The sequence below is a fragment of the Myiozetetes cayanensis genome, unplaced genomic scaffold, assembly GCF_022539395.1.
Source record: "Myiozetetes cayanensis isolate MyiCay16 unplaced genomic scaffold, myiCay2020 scf4, whole genome shotgun sequence".
NCBI classification, from domain to species: domain Eukaryota; kingdom Metazoa; phylum Chordata; class Aves; order Passeriformes; family Tyrannidae; genus Myiozetetes; species Myiozetetes cayanensis.
In genome coordinates, this window is record NW_026087631.1 from 740,135 (window position 1) to 761,557 (window position 21,423).

At 41.5% G+C, this 21,423-nt stretch overlaps 1 protein-coding gene across 1 annotated transcript in view; it reads right to left on the minus strand.

Moving 5' to 3' along the window:
- The window catches only part of PTCH1 (patched 1), a 41,282-nt gene extending 21,192 nt beyond the window's left edge, over window positions 1–20,090 (minus strand). The window contains exons 1-12 of the mRNA XM_050329445.1: window positions 19,995–20,090; window positions 19,790–19,881; window positions 18,151–18,349; window positions 17,398–17,519; window positions 15,960–16,107; window positions 15,235–15,366; window positions 14,782–14,937; window positions 14,071–14,169; window positions 12,951–13,076; window positions 5,789–5,907; window positions 3,469–3,868; window positions 2,678–2,987 (exon numbers count right to left, since the gene is read on the minus strand). Of these exons, the coding sequence (XP_050185402.1) occupies window positions 2,678–2,987; window positions 3,469–3,868; window positions 5,789–5,907; window positions 12,951–13,076; window positions 14,071–14,169; window positions 14,782–14,937; window positions 15,235–15,366; window positions 15,960–16,107; window positions 17,398–17,519; window positions 18,151–18,349; window positions 19,790–19,881; window positions 19,995–20,090 (1,999 nt within the window). The remainder of the gene's footprint in view (window positions 1–2,677; window positions 2,988–3,468; window positions 3,869–5,788; window positions 5,908–12,950; window positions 13,077–14,070; window positions 14,170–14,781; window positions 14,938–15,234; window positions 15,367–15,959; window positions 16,108–17,397; window positions 17,520–18,150; window positions 18,350–19,789; window positions 19,882–19,994) is intronic.
- Between the last annotated feature and the right edge of the window lie 1,333 nt (window positions 20,091–21,423).

The following is a 21,423-nucleotide window of genomic DNA, read 5'->3' on the forward strand; positions in this document are numbered from 1 at the left end:
ATGCTAACATAACATGATAAAAAACATAAATAACAAAAATACAAGGGGATCTCTGAAAAGAGAAATACATCAGGCAGAAAGCACTCCACTGCTATTAAATGAGGCAAAATGTCTGGCTAAGACCAAGGACACCTTGATAAAAAATGCCTTTGTTCACGTGTTGCTTCCCTCACTCTGCTGGACAAATGTGTTAGTGTCAGAAGGCCATCTTGAGCCATTAACCTCCAGCACTAAATTCACAGTCAGGTTGGCAGGAATTAGCCATGCAGTTCAAAGCTGTCCCTACTTCGATTATCCCATCCCTGCAGCACATAAAAATACACCAGCAGAACTGTTCCACCTCGCTGAGGATCCTCCCTGAACCCAGCCTGAAACCCAACCTTGTTTGTGAATTCTACCTTCCTCTTCCCTTCCCGTGACTCCCTCAGCACCAGCCACAGTAGGTGACAATCAGGTATTATTCAGGCTCTTACTGCCTGCACCCCGAGGTAATTCTCCAGCTATGACAAGTGTGGCAGCTTTTAGTATAACAGGTTAGCTCCCCCCTGTTACATCAACACCCTGTACCCCTTGAAAACACAACTTCTTTCTACTCAGTGTCCTCCTTTACAGATTTGTGACTGCAGTATCACACTGTGTGAAGACAGCCTGCGACTTTATGAAGCAACAGGGCTGTATTAATTTTGTCCCTTTCAGGGGAGGTGGGTAGGAAGAGTAAGGATACAGACCTAAATGCTAAATAACAATAAAAATGATTAAAACTGTGGGTAATCAACAGGCAAAGCAATGCACCATCCATCATAGGGCTGGCATGCCCACTGGGACCACAGCAAGTGGCCGCTTCCTGGATTCTCCTTGACCATTCCTCCACAGCTTTCCAGCTCCATGCAGCCCATCAGTCCGCTCAGGGCACCAGGGACACTCACAGCTCCTCCGGCGGAGCAGAAGAAGAGGGCAAATGAGGACAGGCAGGCCAGTGGGGACTGGAATGGGAAAAGGAACTATGTGCTGAACGAGGCACAGAACAGGAACACCCCTAGGAGAGGAGCAGGTCTGGGGAGGTCTCGTGGGAGCTGCAGAGCAGGCGGTGCCCCCGCCCTTGGCTCTGCACCGAGGCCACACAGCCCCGAGTGGCTGATCAGGAAGGGACAGGGAGGCACCCAAAGTGGTTTGGGGAAGGATGTGGTGCACCTGAGAGAGGGGCACTGGGAACGCGAGCGCTCCTGGGAGCAGCACCAAGTGGGCCAGCCTCCAGCACTCTGCCTGGAGCCGCCTGCAAGGGAGCAGATCCAAGGGCACCTCTTCCCGACTTTATCGCTGGCAGACTGGGTTGAGCTTGAGCACTAATAAAGCTTCCTGAACACGAGCTCAGATTTCCACCTCCCTCGTGGGAAGGGGGGAAAGTGAAAGGCGGGACACACCAGACACATTTTTTTTTCCTACTGTTTTGGAACAGCAACAAAAAATACCCACAAAAGAAACAAACAGCAGTGGTTTAAGAGAATCTGGAAAAGCATGTAGAAGGATGATTGCTTAGAAATCTAGAAAGTATACTAAGGTTCCAATACAGCAAAACATCTCAGCTATGCTGAATTTTCTTCCTGCCAGTAATGCCTTCCCTTACAGCTCAATATGCTTACGTGAGCAAAATATTTTAAATCAAGCTTCCCGTAAGTAGACTGTAATGAATCGATCCAATACATTTAAAAACCATTAAAAAAACCCCAAAGCTGAGAGCCAAAATACTGCTTTGCATTATTTATCAATGCATTAAACACACAGAAAACTTACTCATTTTGTATAGATCTACCACTAAGATGCATCTTCTTTCCTAATATTGCCCGACTTATTTTCAGAAGAAATAAAATACCCCAGTTACTGACTGTTACCTACATGTTCTCCAAGAATCATGGGTTGCACTGGTCACCTGTGCACACTTAAGGTTAAAATTTACAGCCTTATTAGGTCAGGACAATTTATGTTTCTGTTAGCAAAAGCTTCCTGAAGATTCTCCCAATAGAAAGACAGAGGTAAGAGAAGTGCTCCTTGGCAGGGTTATGTTTACTGTTAAATTTCCTAAGATGTAACAGTACTAGTTATTTTAGATACAAAACTCTTCAGCACAGAAAAAGCAGTGCAGCAGAAAGAGTAAGGATGCTTGATTGGAAAGCTAGAATACGTGGTAAGTTTCCAATCCAATAAAACACATAAGCCATGCTGAATTGTCCTCATGCCAGCAGTCCCAGATGAAGCCAACAGGATCACTCAAGAGTTGAAAGTTAAGCCTGTGTCAGAATAAATCATTGGACTGGGACTTTTCATTTACTGTTCTGAAAACACTCAGCAAACATTTATTTACCCAAGACTGTGGGCCATATTTGGCCATTAATTATAATCCAGAACTCCTCATTAGCTGCTTAGAAATGACTGGCATGGATATAACCACTTAAAGCTTCAAAACTGTCTTACTGGGGAGTAAACATAAATTCTCTGTGTTTAAGTGACCTGCTGGAGAACCAGCAAGTCCCCGTGTGATTTCTGAGCGGCACCCAGGCACCCTCCCCCTGCTCGCCGCCTTTGGCTGCGTGACCCTGTTTGAAGAAGGCAGCAACTCCGGTGCCAGCAACACTTACTTTGGCCCAATTAAGAAAAGTTAGTTTGTGTAACACTCCCTTACCTTGCAGCCAGTCTCGAAAGTAGTGCAACCACATTTTGGGGAGCTGCCTGTCCTCTTCCAACAAAACATAGGTCACGTTGCTGAAACTTCTGTGAAGCTCGTAAAGTAAGTGCTGGACATTTGGATAGTCTGCTTTCTGTGTCACAATATACATGTTGTAGAAGGAAAAGTACTTGAACTGTGCAGCAATAAAGTCATATTCCCGTGTTTCCCGTGGTACAATGTCTGTGAGATCTAGTCCATCTCTCACCCGGGTAGTTCCATAAAGGCTGAGCCCAAGTAAACCCAGAAAAAGAAAAATAACCACAATCTGCAACAGAAAATGGAAATGTTTTTTGGTTTAGGTTTCTAAAGGAACTAACAATTCATCACACTACAAAGCCAGGTTCAAAATTAACATCCATCAGTCTACTTTCAAGCTTTTCTTTCTTCTATCCTTTTTTTTTCCTTACACATACATAATACAAGACTAAGCTAATTTGAGCTTCATCGAAGGGGCTCTGAATCATGGATGAGAAATTTATATTGCAGTAAAGTTTAAAAGTGGCTTTAATTTCCCTATTCACAAGCTAATATTACTAAAAGACACCAAAACCCTCACTCATAACCTACATTCAAAAAGTATGTCTCTACAGCACTTGCAAGACAGAACTTTTAAAGTAAGAAATCAGCTGTAAAATTATTAAGAACTGTTATTCCACAAGAATTGTATTTATTCCTTATATTTAATACCACTGCCAGGCAAGGCAGAAGACAGTGCCTGAGGAACAGGTGAATAGTTCCCTGATTACCTTAGCTTTTGGTTTTAGGAGGAAGGGAGCATAATGCTTTTCTGCAAAAGACGAGAGCGTCCACTTCGTACAGGGGGGCTCAAGGCAGTGCACGCCGGAGTCTGAGAATTGGGAGAGCAAATCCCTCGTCGAGCTGGCGCTGTCTGGGCTCTGGCAGCTCAGGTTCTCCTGCGTGACCGTGACGGGCTGCACAGAGATCTCGGAGCGGGGCTCTGCTGTGGTGTAGTACACCTGCGTGTGGGGATCGTACTCCGTGCGCAGCTGCACCGTGGACTGCATCGTGATCTGGGTCTCATGTGCAAAGCTGTGGCTGCTGTACGGGGGAGGGGGGCTGTAGCAAGTGTTGTCGTTCTCCGCATACACCTGGGGCTCGATCTGAATCACCCTGGTGACACACGGGCTGTAAGAGAAGAGAAAAACCTCTGAGTGCATTTCAAGAGACCTTGACTGCAGCCACAGTAGACAGGATAACATGCTTTCATCTGAGATTGCTTCTTCTACTACTGTGAGATGGTTTATACCAACTGAGTGTGATGCTTAGATGTTAATTTCATTCTGCACCTTCAGGAAATATTTCTCAGACACGGTTCACAGTGTGTAGGCCTTTGAGAGTATTTCCTGTGCTCTGGAAAGAAGGAAACAGCACCTGTCTGAAGACACTGACATCTACACACCCACTCCATTAATTACACATGCTGATCAGGGCACTACCCAGGTAGCTGTACACAGTCTGAATGCACAGGGAGTTTCCATCTATGTACCCACGCTGAGAATTAGGATATTTGCACCAAAAGGTAAAAACATGACATACTTAGATCTTCTGTTCAGAACTATTAAAGGAATTGTTAAATAATATTCAGGCTTTCTGGATAAGACCTCAGACTTCTGGGAGGCAGCTTGAAACCACTCGCCATACACTGACTGAATCTTTTGTAATTCCAGAAAACACTAAAAATTTAACAAGACGATTCATTCCTAGGAAGGGTAGGCAATATGAAGAGACAAAATCACAGGCATAATTGAAGTATTCCCTTTATTTTAGTCTATGCAAGACCCTAACAGACACCTAGTTTATATAAAAATAACAATTATAAGAGACAAACCTCTTCCTGTATATGAGAAATGACAAATGGATAATAGTAAACAGTATCAAGTATTTTTCACCAAGTGGACAAATCCTACAGAACCAAGAAGAATTCAGAATGTTGCCTACCTAAATAAAGAAAGCTCTCAGTAACTGCATTTCTTCATGTGCAAATGGGTTGAATTCTGATACACATTTGGTGCAACTTTAGATGAGGCAATAAATGGCAGGTCTGAGAGCCCTATATTTCTGAGAATCAGGGCTCTGAGTCTCTAATTAATTAGGTTATCTGCTGAAACTATGACTGAATCAGGAATGAAAATTAGGAGTCCTGGGTGATCAACTCCCTGTTCTAACCACTCCCTCAGAAGCAAATTTAGTAAAGTGTTTTCTTCCTTTGACACTAAAATATCCAACTATCAGCTCCCAGATGCATGTAAAAGGCTAAGAGGACACATGGTAGATTCTCCACATCCTGGTTATGGACAGTTAAAAGCAAAATCTAAGGTAGAAAAGATGTTAATTCCTACGCAGTGTCTTCACTGATGGCAGCAGGCTGCTCCTAGCCCCACTCTAGGCTCAGAGCTGGCTGTGTATCAGGTAAGAGTACATTTATACACTCTTCAGAATGGCAGTATTATTCTTCCAAATTAATATTGCAGCCATAATGGAAACTTTATCAAGCATTATCTTGTAATGGTACTGCTCATTCCTTGTAGATCTCTGAAAAACTCACCTAAAGGGAAGTCACTTTACAGTTTATTTATTTGGGTTTAAAGGCATAAGGGTATAAAAATTAACACATAATGATTTACTATAAGTGAGGCTTCTCTGTGTCCTGAGTTATGTACAATTTTCCAAGACTGCCCAGTACTGGCACTGGACACCTTTCAGTGCATTCTAAAAATGCTTGAAGATATTCCTGAATCGTGGAGCTTTTATCTGCTTTCCAAAAGTTGTTCTCCAACAATCGAAATGAACATATGTATGAATGAAGGGAAAAGTGCAGGGGGAAGCAGAAGTGGGGGAAGAGAGGTAAAGGGAGACAGATGTATTTTACCTTTTCCCCTCAGGCAGGTAAAAACCAAGGTAGCACATGTAAGCCAGTCGCTAGCAGTGAAATCATAAAAACATCCTGACCCCGCTTCAGTAAAGAACTTCCACTCCTGGCAAGGAACTGAAGCACTGACTGGCGACCACAGAATGGACATACATCAACCTGCTGCTCACCCTCACCTTGTGAAACAGCAGAATATATCCAGCCTCCTGTCCTCACGACGATAAAGATCCATGCTCAGGATAGCAGGGAAGATCAGCAGAACCATAGCAAAGTTGAACACCACCACAACTGCTGCCTAGAGACAACCACAGGAGAAGTGATGTTGCTAAACTTCATGTTAGGCCATCAGCTTTACGAAGCATAAAGATCCCTTTAAATTTTCATCCATTCACCGATTCACCACTTCAACCCATAAGATGCTTTCGAGCTTTTCCCCGAGCACACTGGGTGATACATTTTTACATTCCCATTTCATTATGGTAGGTCTACCATAATTAATGAATTTTAATAGTAAACTTTGTATTATTTTAATACATCTGTGCCTGGATATTCGCTGGTAATTTTTAAAGTGGAAAACCAGAGTCTGTTGACTCTGAAATCACATTTTTACATGACATTCTGACATATTTAGAGTCTCACAATAAAGTAATAGGGAAGCAAAAGCAAACCTGGCATTAGAACTGAAATTCTCCTATTTAAGGGATCTGAAGTAATTTAAGGATGACAATAACATCAAAGCATGTTACTATAAGTTCAAGTAAATTTTAATTAAACAGATCTATTTAGTAAAATACTGGGCACTTGTACTTAAAAGTCTAACCAAAAAAGAACAACATTTTGAGTTTATCAGGGATTCTTTTTAAAGGAAAATCAAAATTAAACCAACACCACATAGTAAATCTATGTATTAATATGCTTGTGTTTAACAGAGCTTGATTTATGAGCCAGTCTACCAAAATGAGTCTTAAATTGGAACAAGAATACTTGGTTTAATTTGTAAAGCGAGTATCACATAATGAAAAAAACAACCTCCCCGCCCACCCCCTTTCAAACCATACTTCAAACCGTTTCCCACACAGAGATTCCCAGAGAATTTCCATAAACATATGTGGTGCAGCATCTATCATTATTATTGATAGCGTTTATTTGTAATGCAGAATTGTTAGGAGCACTAGCCATCACAAAGGGAAAGCTTGGCGCAGATGGAACTGGAAGACAGTTATAAGAGCAGGAGAGGCACTGGGAAAAAAATGGTTGAGCCACCAACCAGTGGAAAAAACCCCCTGAAAGCCCTATATTTTATCCACGAGATAAGCAGCAGCCATCTCAGTAGTAGCCCAGTCTCACATTAAGGTAGTCTATAAATAAACTATCAAGTGCCTCCACCTGTAACTTCTGAAGTAAAAACTGCTTGGGTTAAAATGGTCACAGAAAAGAACAAAAGTGGGGCTACAAAAATGATCTGATACAAATGTGACCTCTTTTTTTCCCCAAAGAGATGAATGGCTTCTTTTGATCTTGAAAATCAGACCTCAAAAATGGCAGTACAAAAGATGTGATATCCAAAATCCATGTTTTAGAATTCTTGAGTTATATGCCAATTAAATGACATAAATTGCTTAAATTTATCTGTGAAAATCAAGATAATAACACACTGAAATATTTCTAGAGTTTTGAAACTGTCAGAGTATAATAAAAGGCTTAGATACTGCTTTTACTGATCTGAAAATGGAAGAATCAACTAATTATGTAAATGTTTTCTAGTAAGTTCAATCGTAAATATATTCTATACAAAATGGGTTTTACTGGTGTTTCTCGTTTCTTGTCTCCAGACTGCTTGAAGTAAGATTTTAGTCCTGCTGCTCGTCTGTAGACAGCTATTAAAACAGTATTTACCTCGTACTTAAAGCCAAATTAGTATTTAGCCATCTTTGTGAGAAAAGATCAAATGACTATTTAATGATTTATAAATATTCACACAGAGAGGTATGTAAGGTCATAGCCAAGACTTTAAAATTAAGTGATTTGCTTTTGATCTTCTCTAGAATTAATTCAATCTGTCAGAAAAACAAATGGCTGCTGTTGCAAGAAAGGTGTTTGTTGGACCTAGTTCATGCAACTGCTTTCTTTACTGCTGCTAAACCAAAAAGGTTGAATCATCCATATAACATGGATAATTAGTTGTGCCTAACCAAGATCTTGTATCAAGGATCAGCTACGATTTACTGAGATTTGGAAAAAACAGCTGAGGTCTGACTCAATAGTTCTTACTCCTCCCAGCATGGCTGAAAAACTAACAGAAGTCCTCTGTTTCTGCTCCATAAACTGCAAACACTTTGTGCCATATCAGTTCCCTTTGTAGACACCAACATCTTTGAATCTACAACGTTACTAAATCTGAAAACTGAAGTGCGTGGTTGAGATGCCATTAAAGTTAGTAATATTGACATCTGATTTTCTTAAGAAGCATCAAAACTAATCCAATAACACACGATAAATCTGCCTACTTCCATGGAATCCCTTTTTAGAACAACTAGATTTTCCACTGTGCCACCCCAGTGCTGATGTACTAACTACCCTGCAAGTGTAACACTTCAAAGCAACCTCTGTTCTGATTTGTACCTGGATTCTGAGAGCCAAAGACCTGTATGTTGCACTCTCACCCACCTCTACTGCATTACAGGGACGCAACAGTTCTCAGTTTTCACAACCAAATACAGAAAACTTTGCTCTTTCATGAATTCTGATCTCTTGTCCCCTCAAAGAACACTCTGTGGCTCGATAAGGAGAAGGAAGAACTGCTGAGGAGTGACTCAGTGCCTGACCTGGTGCCTCTGCCACTGCTTCCCTCCCAGAGCCGTTCCCACATCTGGTGGCGTGGCAGCCCTTGGGGAATGCAGTCATGGCAAGAGCCACAATCTGCACAAGCAACAACAAATGGTGGCAGCAGAGCTTCCAGAGCACAGGCAGCGCACAAGCTGAAAGCATGTTTAGGATTTCTGTGGACAGGGCATCTTCTCTCACCTCTTCAGAGACCAGTGGTTAAATGGGAGAGGAAAGGGCCTCAAACCTCGCACTTGAGAAACCAACAAAGGTAAAACAGTCCTAGAAGGGATAAAATGGAGCCTACTCAAGGGCGTAAAATGAAGGCATTCAGTGAAATTAGATCAGAGAGCAGTAAAAAAATTCCATTAATCAGAAAAAAACATGTTGGTCACTTCCTGAGAAACATGCTACGGTTTTCGCATCTTTTCATAATGCACGGCCTAAAAATGTTATTGCTGTGCAACTGTTAACAGAGACTGAAGAATGGCAGTCTGTGCTGGAGGCAGAGAGGGAGCAGGGAGCCAGGCTGGTAGGTATGTGCTGGGGCCCTGCTGAAGGTATGTGCTGCTATGTGCCATTCCTGGCAGCCCACCCAGCGAGACCGGGTGTGCTGCATAGCCAGAGGTGATGAACGGAGGAGGAGGTCTGTCAGGGGAACTTCCACCCTACTGCTCTCTATCTGCAACTCCCTCCTGACAGGGTACAGACCCGGATCCTTGCCCCTCCCTGCCCTCTTTTCCCTTAGGCTTTAATTTTGCTTGTTAAATTCTCATGTCAGGGGCAGGGAAAGGTAAATGATGTGGGTAAAAGGCAGAGGACAAACCAGAGCAAGATAATTGAATGAGCTTAAAAACACACATTCCTTCTCTCCATAAACCCACCACCACCACCTGGTAATGCACTTTTACATTTAGGAAAAAAACTTGTCATTCTTACACGGTGAGGGAAAAAGTTACTGCTAAGACTGACTGGGAAAAGTTCCATTCTGCTCATTAGTGGATCCACACCACTCCTCAGCTGCTAGGGGAGGAATTTTCTGGTGTAACCAAGAAGAGGTGGATGAATTTTTGTACCCTATCTCTCCTGGGCAGAATTAACTGTATGACAGTGTCTGACTAGTCTGTCTTAGAAAAGAATACAGCCCAGTCCAGTTACACTCTGCCTTGCTTTCCTGCACTTATACTCGAAACAAAGGGCTATGTTTAAGGCATTCCTACTGCAAACTTCAACACTTTCAGTGGATTTCTCTGATAATCTCTTCCTCCACCACAATTTTAAGAAATGAAGCTCATCTGAAAACTCAGACCCAGTCCTTCAACGTCCTGAGTAGTTTTATAGGTGATTCTTGTTACTGAGTATTTGGGTCATATTCAGCAATCTCAAAGCCCTAAAACTGCTTAAACAAGATCAACAAATGAAAAAAAAAAAAAAGAACTTAAACCAGTGAAAGAGCTGAAACAGTCCCTACCTGCATAATGTAGCTAACTTTAAAAATCTCACTTTTAAAAGGACTGAATTACATTTTTGGAATCTTGGAAAGAGCTAACCCTAGCAAACTCTTAAGATAACAGCAGACTTGCAGTGTTTGAGTTCCATAAAGCAAATGAACAACTCAAAGGTATCAATGAACTTCTCTATCTGGCAGAAGAGGACAGAACTGAGACAGGAGAAAGCACTGATATGCAAAACGTGAGTTTCAAACTAGAAGTCAGGCTTGCAGATGCAGGAAACCCTTTATCCTCCCTCAGCAGACAGGTTATTTTACCAATACTGGGCCTCAAAAGTTACAGAAACTTTGACAATTACCTACAATGTCTTAAGAAAAGTAAATGAAAAGCAAAGCAGTGTCAAGAACAACCCTTTGTTTTAAGCCAATGTGTTAAAAATTCACTATCTAGATGAGAAGGCGGCAGAAACTGTGAAAAATAAATGTAGTATTTAATTGCTTTTAAAGTTTTGCTAGGAAATTACCAAAGATGGCAAGGACTTCTTGTTTAAACAAGACTGAGGGAGAGGGAGGAAGGAGATTGTAAATAAAGAAATCAGTATATGAGTGCAGACCACCCACCAAAGCTGCTGTGGTTCTCTGATTCTGAGTACTGTGATTAAAGTATCACCTGATTTTGATTTTACCTCGTGAAGCTAGGCAAAGCAAGTAATAGATGTTCCTTTCTAAGAACAAAGGATTTAATTTTAGTGGTTGTTAACTTATGTGTGTGTCAGTTGTATATGTTACTCCAGTATCAATAAAAAAAATCATGACAGGTCTCTCCCCCTGTTCTTCTTTTCATTCTTATATGCAGGTAAGGGGTTACTATGTTCAAGCAAACACAAATTACCAAGTGAGAAAAGATTGAGCAATTCAAACCCTAATTTCTGGACACCCATTTGGGTTCCCCTATACTTAAATTCCATATTAATCACTGCCTTAAAAAGGACTTTGATCGTGATGTTTTCACCCTGAACAATATCAACATGTTCATACAGTAACACGTAAAAATCTCACTGAAAACATTTTGTTTATCATTTTGCTATGCATACTTTATTTTTAAACTTTCAGTGAGTCAGTCTACAGCATGCCAGTAGACAAAGAGGAATGACTTCAGGAAAGGTATATTTAACTTATACTGATAACAGTAACAATTACAGCTGATGACTCCAGGTATGTTCCAAAGGCAACCTGTCATGTTCTGATGTGAAGAATGAAAACAGAAAAAAAACAAGCAAAGTCTAATCAGATAAGAATTCATTTTGGTGGCTCATACTCAACAGCTCAGCAGTAAGATTACAGTAAAAAGGCCCATCTCTGTTGAGTATCTCTTAAGAGATGCATTTAGGCTGATGTAACTTCTGTAAAGCACTGGTACTACAAGTTTGATGACCTCCACTATCACTACCCTGTTAGCTGCTGAAGGTCTGTGTTAGATGTTTGAAACTGGGCCATAGATTTGGGAAAAATAAACAACATCTTCCAGCAGAAGTGATATTCTTCCAAAAGTATTTCACACATCTAGGTTGGTCTTTACCATGGGAACCTCACGAGGTTCAACAAGGCCAAGTGCAAGGTCCTCCTCTGCACTCGTACCTGATTGCCCAGTGTCACCCAGGCTGGGGGATGATCAGATCGAGAGCAGCCCTGCCAAGAAGGACGAGGGGTGCTGGTGGATGAGGGCTGGGCATGACCAGCAGTGTGCACTGGCAGCACAGAAGGCCACTTGTGTCCTGGGCTGCATCAAGAGCGGGGTGGGCAGCAGGGAGGGAGGGATCCTGCCCCTCTGCCCTGGGGAGACCCCACCTGCAGAGCTGCACCCAGCACTGGGGCCCCAGCACGGGAAGGACATGGAGCTGTTGGAGAGGATCCAGAGGAGGGCCACAAGGGTGATTAGAGGGATGAAGCACCTCTCTTGTGAAGAAAGGCTGAGAAAATTCAGGTGTTCAGCCTGGAGAAGAGAAGGCTCTGGGGAGATCTTACAGCAGTGTCTAAAGGGGGACTACAGGAGGCTGGAGGGGTGCTTTTTAAAAGGGCATGTAGTAACAGAACAAAGGGGCTTTAAACTGAAATATGGTAGGTTTAGACTAGATATTAGGAAGAAGGATTTTTTTACATTAGGGCAGTACAACACTGGAAGAGGTTACCCAGAGAAGTCTAGGTGAAGATGTCCCAGCCCATGGGGTTGGGGGAGGTGGGGGTTGGACTAGATGACCTTTAAAAGGTTGGTTCCAACTCAAACTATTCTGTGATTCTATAAAGTAAAACAATTCATTATCACATGATCCATATGAAGAGACATCTAGGTTTTGGCAAATCAGCAGAGCTAAATACTGCTAACCATTCAAGACTAAATATCTAATTTTAGTTGCCACAGATATCTTCTAAATGATGCACAAAACCAAAGAGGCCTTTACTTTCTCTATTATTCACTCCTAAATTGCCTATTGAGAAGGAAAGGCAAACAAATTATTACTGCTTATTTGTAACATAACTGCAATTGCAAACAATTTACCATTTTACAGCTTAATGCAAGCACACTTAAGTCTCTGAAAACAGCAGTTGTTGCCACAGGTATTGAAAAAAATGGAAGTCTTGCTTCCTCTCGGTAGCTGTGGGCTCAATAAGAATGAAAAATGACTGGAGAACCAGGCCACAGCAGAATAAAAATATCTACTGAAAAAAGTCAGTTTTCCTGCTCTGGGAGAAACTCTCAAAGCTTTCTTCAAAGAATCCTCACTTTTAGAAAAGATATTTCTCCAACATCCTTAATATTTCATGTTCCTGAAGGTATATTATCACAAACAAATACAAGAAGACAGAGAGAGGAAGAGCAAGTGATACAGGGTTCAGCACATAAAATTCACGTTTTCTCCCTATGAAGCTGGAACATAAAATCCTTACAGCTTTTTCTTAGTTTGCTAAAAATACGCTGGAAGGAAGGCAGTAAAAACTGCTGCAGTAATAATTAATATGCATATTTGTTGCTGTCATAGAGCCAACAAAACAGGACACAAACTTACCTGAAGTGAAAATGCTCGTAAAGCAGGAATAGGGATCAGGGCAGCCATGAAGAAAGCAGTGACGTTACTGATGGATGTAAGGGCTACACTTGCTCCTGTGCGCTTCAGACATTCACCCGTCCTGTCCTGCAAAACAAGAGACAGATCTCAGAAGTCAAGTGAATAAGGTGATCTCCTGCAAACGAAGCACTCGTCCTACCGATGTAACACGGCAGCAGTGAGAAATTGTCACACTTAAATTCTGAATACAAGTTTGCACCTGGAAGTATGTGAGAATAAACTATATACAAAGTATATGGGAGAAAAACAGGTAACACATGAAGTGCACAAGTTTCTTGAGGGTAGAAAAACTTTACCAGAGCTGATTCTAGCTTCAGAACACAAAACTAAATGGGTACTAACATTATACCAGGATACATCTGTAATTAAGCAGGATGTAATTTTTACCGATGGAATCACTTGGTGTTCTCACTTTTGAGACAAAATAAGCATGTATTAACAGCACAGAGGTGTAACAGCTACACGTCTTGAAAAAACATGTAACAAACGAAGAAAACAACCTGAAGTCCAGGGACCACACACAAAAAACCACAGAGAAATCAGAACAAACACATGACCCCTTCCCAACTAACAGGCTATTATGAAGCACATACAAGTTACACTAGAGTGAGGCTGCAGTGTCTGCATGACCAACCAGCTGGAAAGAAGTGGAAGGCATTGCTTGTACAAAACAGAATCAGCAAATATATAAAGGTTTCAAATGAGTCGTCCTTTGGATATGAAACTCTGGACTGATACTAAAAAGACTTTACTTTTAAAGGATCATAAAAGCAATGACACCCCCTAGATTTCCTTTTAAAAGTGATAGTCAATTACAAATGTCAGAAAATGAAACTTAGGAAAAAATATAAAAATAATTCAATTCAAGAATGTGAGCATTCCAAAACACTCCAGGACCACATATATTATTATAATTTCCTATTTTGACAGAAATAAGAATTTCTAGACTGTAGGAAAAGCTATGGAGAAAAAAAACCCCTCTACTGATTAATTCTGGATATGGTTATTTTTTCCTATATGAAGCCTTTTATCTTCCCCCAAATCCCCATTTTGTCATTACCTCAAATGGAATTCTCTTATTCTGTCCTGTTTCGCTAAATGCATGTGCCAGGAGGAAAACATCATCTACACCAACTCCAAGAGCAAGAAAAGGCAAAACCTTGAGGAAGAAACAAAACAAAACAAAACCCAAGAAGATTTTTTTTATCATCTGCCATGCAGCTAGCCATTACGTGGCTAATTACAGCAACTTTTACATTATACAGCAACACAAATCCAAGGAAAAAATGAAAATCAAAAGGATGCAACACAGGTATTAACTTTTTCTCTGGAATACTGCTGAGGAACTTAAAGTGTACCACTTACAGGTACAAAATCTCATCAAAAGTAGTTCAAGTTTTGTTCAAAGAATATCTGATAATACTTAAGAGTCATATTCTAAATATTTTCAGGATTTGAACATCTTTATATATTCAGATGTAAAAACAAATCTGCAGCTCCTTACATACAGCTGCATGCCTCCACTGGTATTGGGACACAGAAAAAAAATCAAACAACCCAGACTACACAATACTGGCTTTTTTCTTTAGCATCACTTGGCAGCATGATCATTTAATTCATCACAGCACAGGCTACGAGACAGGAAAAAGGCACAAGTAAAAATCTGGAGCCAAAATATTTTTTCAGCCTTTTTCCCCCTCAAAGATTCAGTTGTGTTCATTTATTAACAGCGCACTTGTAATTTAACAGCAGACTCATGTCTTCTAAATACCTGAGTTGTGGCAGCATTAAAGGAAATTCCAATCAATGAGCACAGGCCCAATCCTGCAGCCACCGAGAGTGCAACCAGCAGGACTCCTGCCAGCCCCACAGCACCCTGAGACTTGGCACAGTCCCACCGCAGCATCGTTAAACAGGCATAGGCAAGCTGGAGAGAGGAGCAGGGAGGGGAATTTGGGAGGAAAAAAACCAAAATATTAGAAGGGATCCTTCTCTAGCAGCTGTCTTTCCCCACCCAACATACAGATGCTTACACACATTTTTAATCAGAACAGAACACAGAGGTTACCAAGAGGAACGGGTGACATGCCTGAGGTAAAGTTTACAAGCTAGTTTTTATTTTAAATATATGTAAAATGTTCTAGACTACTACCTGGCAACAATAATGCAGATCTTGAAGCCCTGCTTTACTACCAAAGAAAATTAAATAAATTTATTTCATTACCATTAGTAAGTAGCCACTGGCTACTCTGATAGCACTGACATCAGAAAATGACTTCAGGATGTCATCCAGGGTGGTTGTAGTAAAGGAGAGCACCTTCTGGGTAGAGTTTTGTGCAACACTTTGATGAACAACCTACGAAAACAAAAATAAAACTCGGTGTGACTAAAGAAAATGTTTTCTTTCAATTTTAGTCTCTTAGTCAAAAGAAATTATTACCATCTTCTACAGCACACATCTGAAATCACCTCCTTTTGCTTTGCTGCTCCAGTGACAGCCCAGGCAGAGACTAAGCCTGACGCTACACAAGTGTGCCTCATGGTTATTTCTTGCAAGCTACTGATTGTGAGACCAGAATTTGCACCCTTCTGGAAAGGCTGCTCCATTCCCAGCCCAATTCCAAACATTTCACTTGAATCCCTTCCCACAGCTCCACCATGAGCACCAGTCCTGGGTTAAACCCCAGGCCAGCAGTGCCTCTGCCCCTCCCTGCCCAGCCATTCACAGAGCAAAACCTTCATGGTTTCTGAATAACCAAGCAGCTTCTTAGGGGAAAAAAACGCCAGAAACAGTGAAAACCCTAAAGAACCCTAAATAATGGGGGGGGACAATGGTTTGGTTCTGGTTTAAGCATCTTCCTTCAAGAAATACTGTAAAAACCTGTAAGAGAAGGCAATGGATCTTGGTAGAACTTTATAGTGTGGTATTTAGGTTATCTTCAAATTTACCTCAACATACATCCTCTGCCAGGCTTCCAGAATTGCTGCTGCCTTATCCTCATTCCAGTTGATATGGGAAACATATTCATACCCCTTGAAGTGCTCATACATTTGCTTAGGAGTCATTAACTGAAACATGGTTTGCAAAGCCTGGGCACTGCGACACGGAGAGAAAAGAGAGGAGAACAAGGCATAAAATGAGCATTTTCAGGAAAATGTTTTCATAGCATGAAGTCCCAAATGCAACCCTAATAGGAGCCTGCATGAGTTCCTGATTTCAGAGGGCACGTGCTTGTACTAAAATTGAACAGAATACAATTATTGTGCCTCAGCTGCAGCTGTACTGTTCTATGCAAGTATTGAGGCTAAACCTGGTTTCACTGAAATTAATGAGAGTTTTGCCATCATTTTCGATAGGTTCAGTTTCAGGAACAAGGGCCATAACCCTACAAATCAGAACCCTAAAAATTATAAAGGTTATGATTGGTAAGACACATTACTGTGAGGACACCACTGGAACAGTTATTTCTGCGAGACCTTGGAAGTGCTGTTGGCAAAATGTCATTTGATGACCTTACTCTATTTCACCTCTTGGAGAGAAATGTTAGACTAAACTCCTCATGCCTGACAAGTTGTGTGGAGAACACAGCAGCAGTAACTATCCACCTGACTTTCCACAGTAGGCAACTGTATCCAACAATTTTAGAAGCTCAAGGAACTACTTTATTTTTTACTAAAAGCACATTATTTGGCCACTTATAGAAAAACTTAACAGTCTTTAGTGTGAATGCTGAAAAGGTCAAAATTCATATTAAAAGTTCTCTGAAAGAATTATGCTTCATTTAGTTTAGTATGGGCTACATTTTTTAGAACAGTTCAACCTCACATGTTTCTTCCCCACTGAAGTCCAGTGTTTCACATCCTCATTCAGAAGTTTAAAAAAAAAGGGTTTGTTTTACCACTCAAAGCTGTATTCACAGTACAAGGACATAAAAATAGACTTTTCTCTATATTTGTCCTGAACATAAAGTTCATTGGAGATCTTGGAATTCTGAGAGAAGTCAAATGATTGAGCACAGTGCTCAAACTGTTTTCTTCCCCTTTTTCCTTTGATCATATTTTGGAATGAAGGGGTTCAGCACTTTAAACACTGTTTAATGCTTTATAAATACATTCTAAACAGCAAAGTTGCCAGAAGAAGCTTTCTTCCTGAGCAACATACACTATCATTCTGAGGTTAGAAGTAGGAAGCAATGATGCTGCCTTAAATTTAAACAACTTCCTAAGCACTCTTTTAAATTCTGTTCTCTTAAGAGGGTCACATCCTTCTTTAAGTGAGATTACAATACACATGAAGGGCAGAAGATTTGGCATGGTCCTCCCACTGTGCCCCAAAAAACAAACTCTAACAGAGAAAAACAGACTTTTTTTTTAAACATTTTTTTACCTGACAAGTTTACCAGAACTGTTCTTGACTGTACCACCTATAATCAGCTCCTCCTGCCAATGCATGTATTTTCTTGACAGTCCATAGCATCCACCACTCAAAACAAGGGCTACATCAAGAGGCTAGAAAAAGTTATAAGGAAGCAATTAATTGGTTTCATGACTTCAGACAAACTCATACCTTAACTCAGCACCCAGAATAATGGATATTAAAGACCATCTAGGCAGTCTATTAGAAGAAATGCATTCAGGAAATCAAGCTGAACAAGTCACCCAGATACCTGTGGGCCAAACAGCAATTCCTGCAAGGCCTAATGTGACTGATAAAGGGATGTATAAGTTGGAGGCCCACAACTACAAGTTTGTCATGAAAATGAACAGAACTGGCTGCCCTGGAGGGAAGGCCGTGCTGTGTCGTGTGCAGGGGCAGCTGTGCCCCAGCAGTGGACATTGTCTGCCTGAGGCACCAGGTTTGCTGAATGCCACACCACCACACTTCCACAGCCGGAGTGCAGCTGACAACTGCACTTTAGATACACGGGATTAAGCACTGCATCACAGAACAAGGCGAAGCCCGTGGCTGTGAGCTAGCAGCGTCTTGCAGGAACACAAAAATGACATCACTCAAGAATAAGAACTACATATTGCTTGGAAGAAAATGGTACTTTCTTCTATTCTGCCTGACCTTCCCCCCCACCCCTCCCCACCCCCAAGCCTCCCTTGAAAAGACATGCACAAGGACAAGCAAACTTACTTTGGTGGAATTTTTATTGGGAGCTGTGATTGGGCAATCGGGATCAGCAGGATTCAGGCAGGGTCGATCCATATAACCATGACCAACCTCTGCTTTATTCAGCATTTCTTCCCAGCTCTCCACTTGGTAGTTTATTTTCTTTAACTCTTCCAAGAATTCTAAGGGGTCAAAGTTGATCCACTGCAAAGGAGGCTTCCCTCTGCAAGAGCAACCAGGAGAAAAAGACACATAGAAAAAAGACAAAAGAAGTACTGAAATAAGCATACTTTTAAAATTCTTAATTGAACAAATAACTAACTTATGTTATGCTAAAAGTTAGAATTTTTCTTGTAAGGCTGTTTCATAAAACATAAGGCATGTTTTAATTAGATTTGCTTATGTACTTTTCTTGCAGCCCAATTGTAATTGTAACAAAAATACTCACTTCTTATAAAGTTATCTTATACAACAGAATATTCACAGGTTAGAAATACTTCCATTTACAAACAAAGCAAAACAAATCATCAACCACCTAAATAACAAAAAAGCAGCCAACTGCTGCTTCAAAGAATTAAGGGGGAGGGGAGAGGGACAGAAGAGAGGGGGCTGAAGAAAGAAAGCCTTTCTCATAGTATCAGATTACTTCTAGCTAGTCTAATAATCATCTTGGAAATGTAATCAATCAATATAACTGATCTTTGTTTATCTATAACAATACTGTGCTCCTTCAAATGCCCTGGCAGCTTGACTATCAACCAAGCTTTCCTGCAACCATGGCTGTCACCACTACCACTGTCACGTCTCCCACCCCCCACTTCTGAATTTGTGATGTTGACAGACTAGAAAGGCTTTTGACTGCCTTATTCTGTGGTTCAAACCACACTGTATCTGCTTAACCAGGCTTAAGTCATTATTCCGAATCTCCCAACCAGAAAACACAAACCCCCTTATTTCCCCATCTAAAACTGTACACTAAAGGTTAGGAGATGGCCATTGCAAATTGCTTTTGCAGAGACATGCAAACCAGCACAGAAACAATAACTCAAATGCTAACTCTTGCATAATTAACAGAAAATGCCTGCACAGATTAACAATTAACTCTTTAAAGGATTCAGGGCATATAATATCACACTTGTAAACTGTGAGAAACCATCCATAAAGGATACTATATGGTTTCTTTAATGATCTCATAAGTAAAGGATTTGGTTTTTATTCCTTAGGAAGAATTGAGAATTAACCCAAGACATTTTCTTAGGTCTAAAATTTCCATCCAATCAATGTTTTTGTGTTTTGTGGGGAAAAAAAAAAACTACCAGAAACAAGTTTGTTTCAAGGGGAAAAAAAAAAAAAAAAAAAAAAGGGCAAAACATAAAATCCTTAAAACTTCAACACAGAATTTACGTTTTATTTTTCATGCTAGCAGAACAGGAAAAATAACAGAGGATTTAAACTGAGGCTTACAAATCATCTCTAAGAAACAGGAAAATCTTTGTTAAATTAAAATAAAATCCAAGCAGACTTTCCATAGAAACACTACGCTTTAAACTTTTTTCTTGTTAAATCAGAGTCTGAATAAACAATGGGAGTGCAAATGAAAAGTCGTACAGAGTTATACAATTAAAAACAGTCAGACCAGAAAGCTATAAAAAAGCATGCTTACAATAGATATGCAGTTCCTGATTGTAGCTTTGCTCCTTCCCAGAAGCAGTCCAAAGGAGTGATAATTAAACAAGGATAAAGATATTCTATGATCTGTCAAAATCAGAAGGGGGAAAAAACACAGTCACACAAGAATATAATCAAGGCAGCACAGGCTGAATCATGAAAATGCACAAACCTTGTAACTAAATGCCTGCTACACGTACCTGGTCCATGTAACCTGCTTCTGTGATGAGTTCTCCTGATTTGTAACACAAATGTTCCAATTTCCACTGTCTGTAAGAAACATGAAGAACAAACATCTTCCTCTTGCACAGTTACTGAGAAATTATTTTTAAAAGGTAACAGACATTTAAAATTGCAACTCATATACCCAGAACTGGGAGGAGTTGTTGAGTCCTAGAAGGCAGAGAGGCCCTGCAGAGAGACCTCACCAAATCAGAGGGCTGGGAATCACCAACCAGATGAACTTTAACAAAGACGAGTGCGGATTCTGCCCCTGGGATGGGGTAACCCTGGATGGATGGATGGACACACTGGGAATGAGAGGCTGGGAAGCAGAGCTGGAAAGGGCCCTAGGGGTGCTGGTGGTCCCAGCTGTCCCTGAGTCAGCAGTGCCCTGGCAGCCAGGAGGGACATCCCTGTCCTGGGGCAGCAGGGAGGGGATTGTCCCGCTCTGCTGTGCCCTGGGGCGGCCTCACCTCAACATTGGGGCAGTTTGGGGGAACACAATGGAAGGGAGAGATTGAGCCACTGGAGAGTGTCCAAAGGAGGGAACGAGGATGGGGAAGGGCCTGGATTTGGAGCCGTGTGAGGACACTGAGGGCACTTGGTGTGTTCAGCTGGAGCAGAGGAGACTGAGGGGAGACCTCCCTGCAGTTCCAGCTGCCTGGGCAGGGGCAGAGGAGGGGCAGGACTGAGCTCTGCTCTGGGGGGAGCAGGGACAGCCCCCAGGGAATGGCTGGAGCTGTGTCAGGGCAGGCTCAGGGTGGATCTCAGGGAAAGGTTCTTCCCCCAGAGGGTGGTTGGCACTGAACAGGCTCCCCAGGGCAGTGGGCACAGCCCCAAGGCTGCCAGAGCTCCAGGAGGGTTGGGATGATCCTCTGGGGCACAGGGGGGACTCTGGGGCTGGGCCTGTGCAGGGCTGAGGGTTGGACTGGATGACCCCTGTGGGTCCCTTCCAGCTCAGCATATTCTGTGATTCTGTGATATTGGCCTCAAGCAGGAAATCACTGAGTGAGACAAGTGTTGTTAAAAATAAACATGCTAGACCTCACAGAAAAACACCCAAACAAACTGCCCACATCCCACCCCCCTAAAAAAATGGCTTTTCTTTTTGTAGTTACAGATAGACATTTGTTTAGTTATTCAGTTATTCTCATATTCTCTGTAATGCTCATTAAAAACAAGGGAGGTGCTTTTGCATGTAGAGGGTAGTGAACACATGTTAATGGGACAAAAATCCATCCTTGTATAAATGAGACCCTTTGTGACTAAGACATCACTCAGTGACACAAGTATGAGAGAGGCCAGCTCTCAGAGAACTAGAATATACCCAACCATCCCACACACACACTGAAGAAAAGTAACCATTAAGATTTCTGTCTTTCTTTTTCAGCTGTATTACAATTTCCA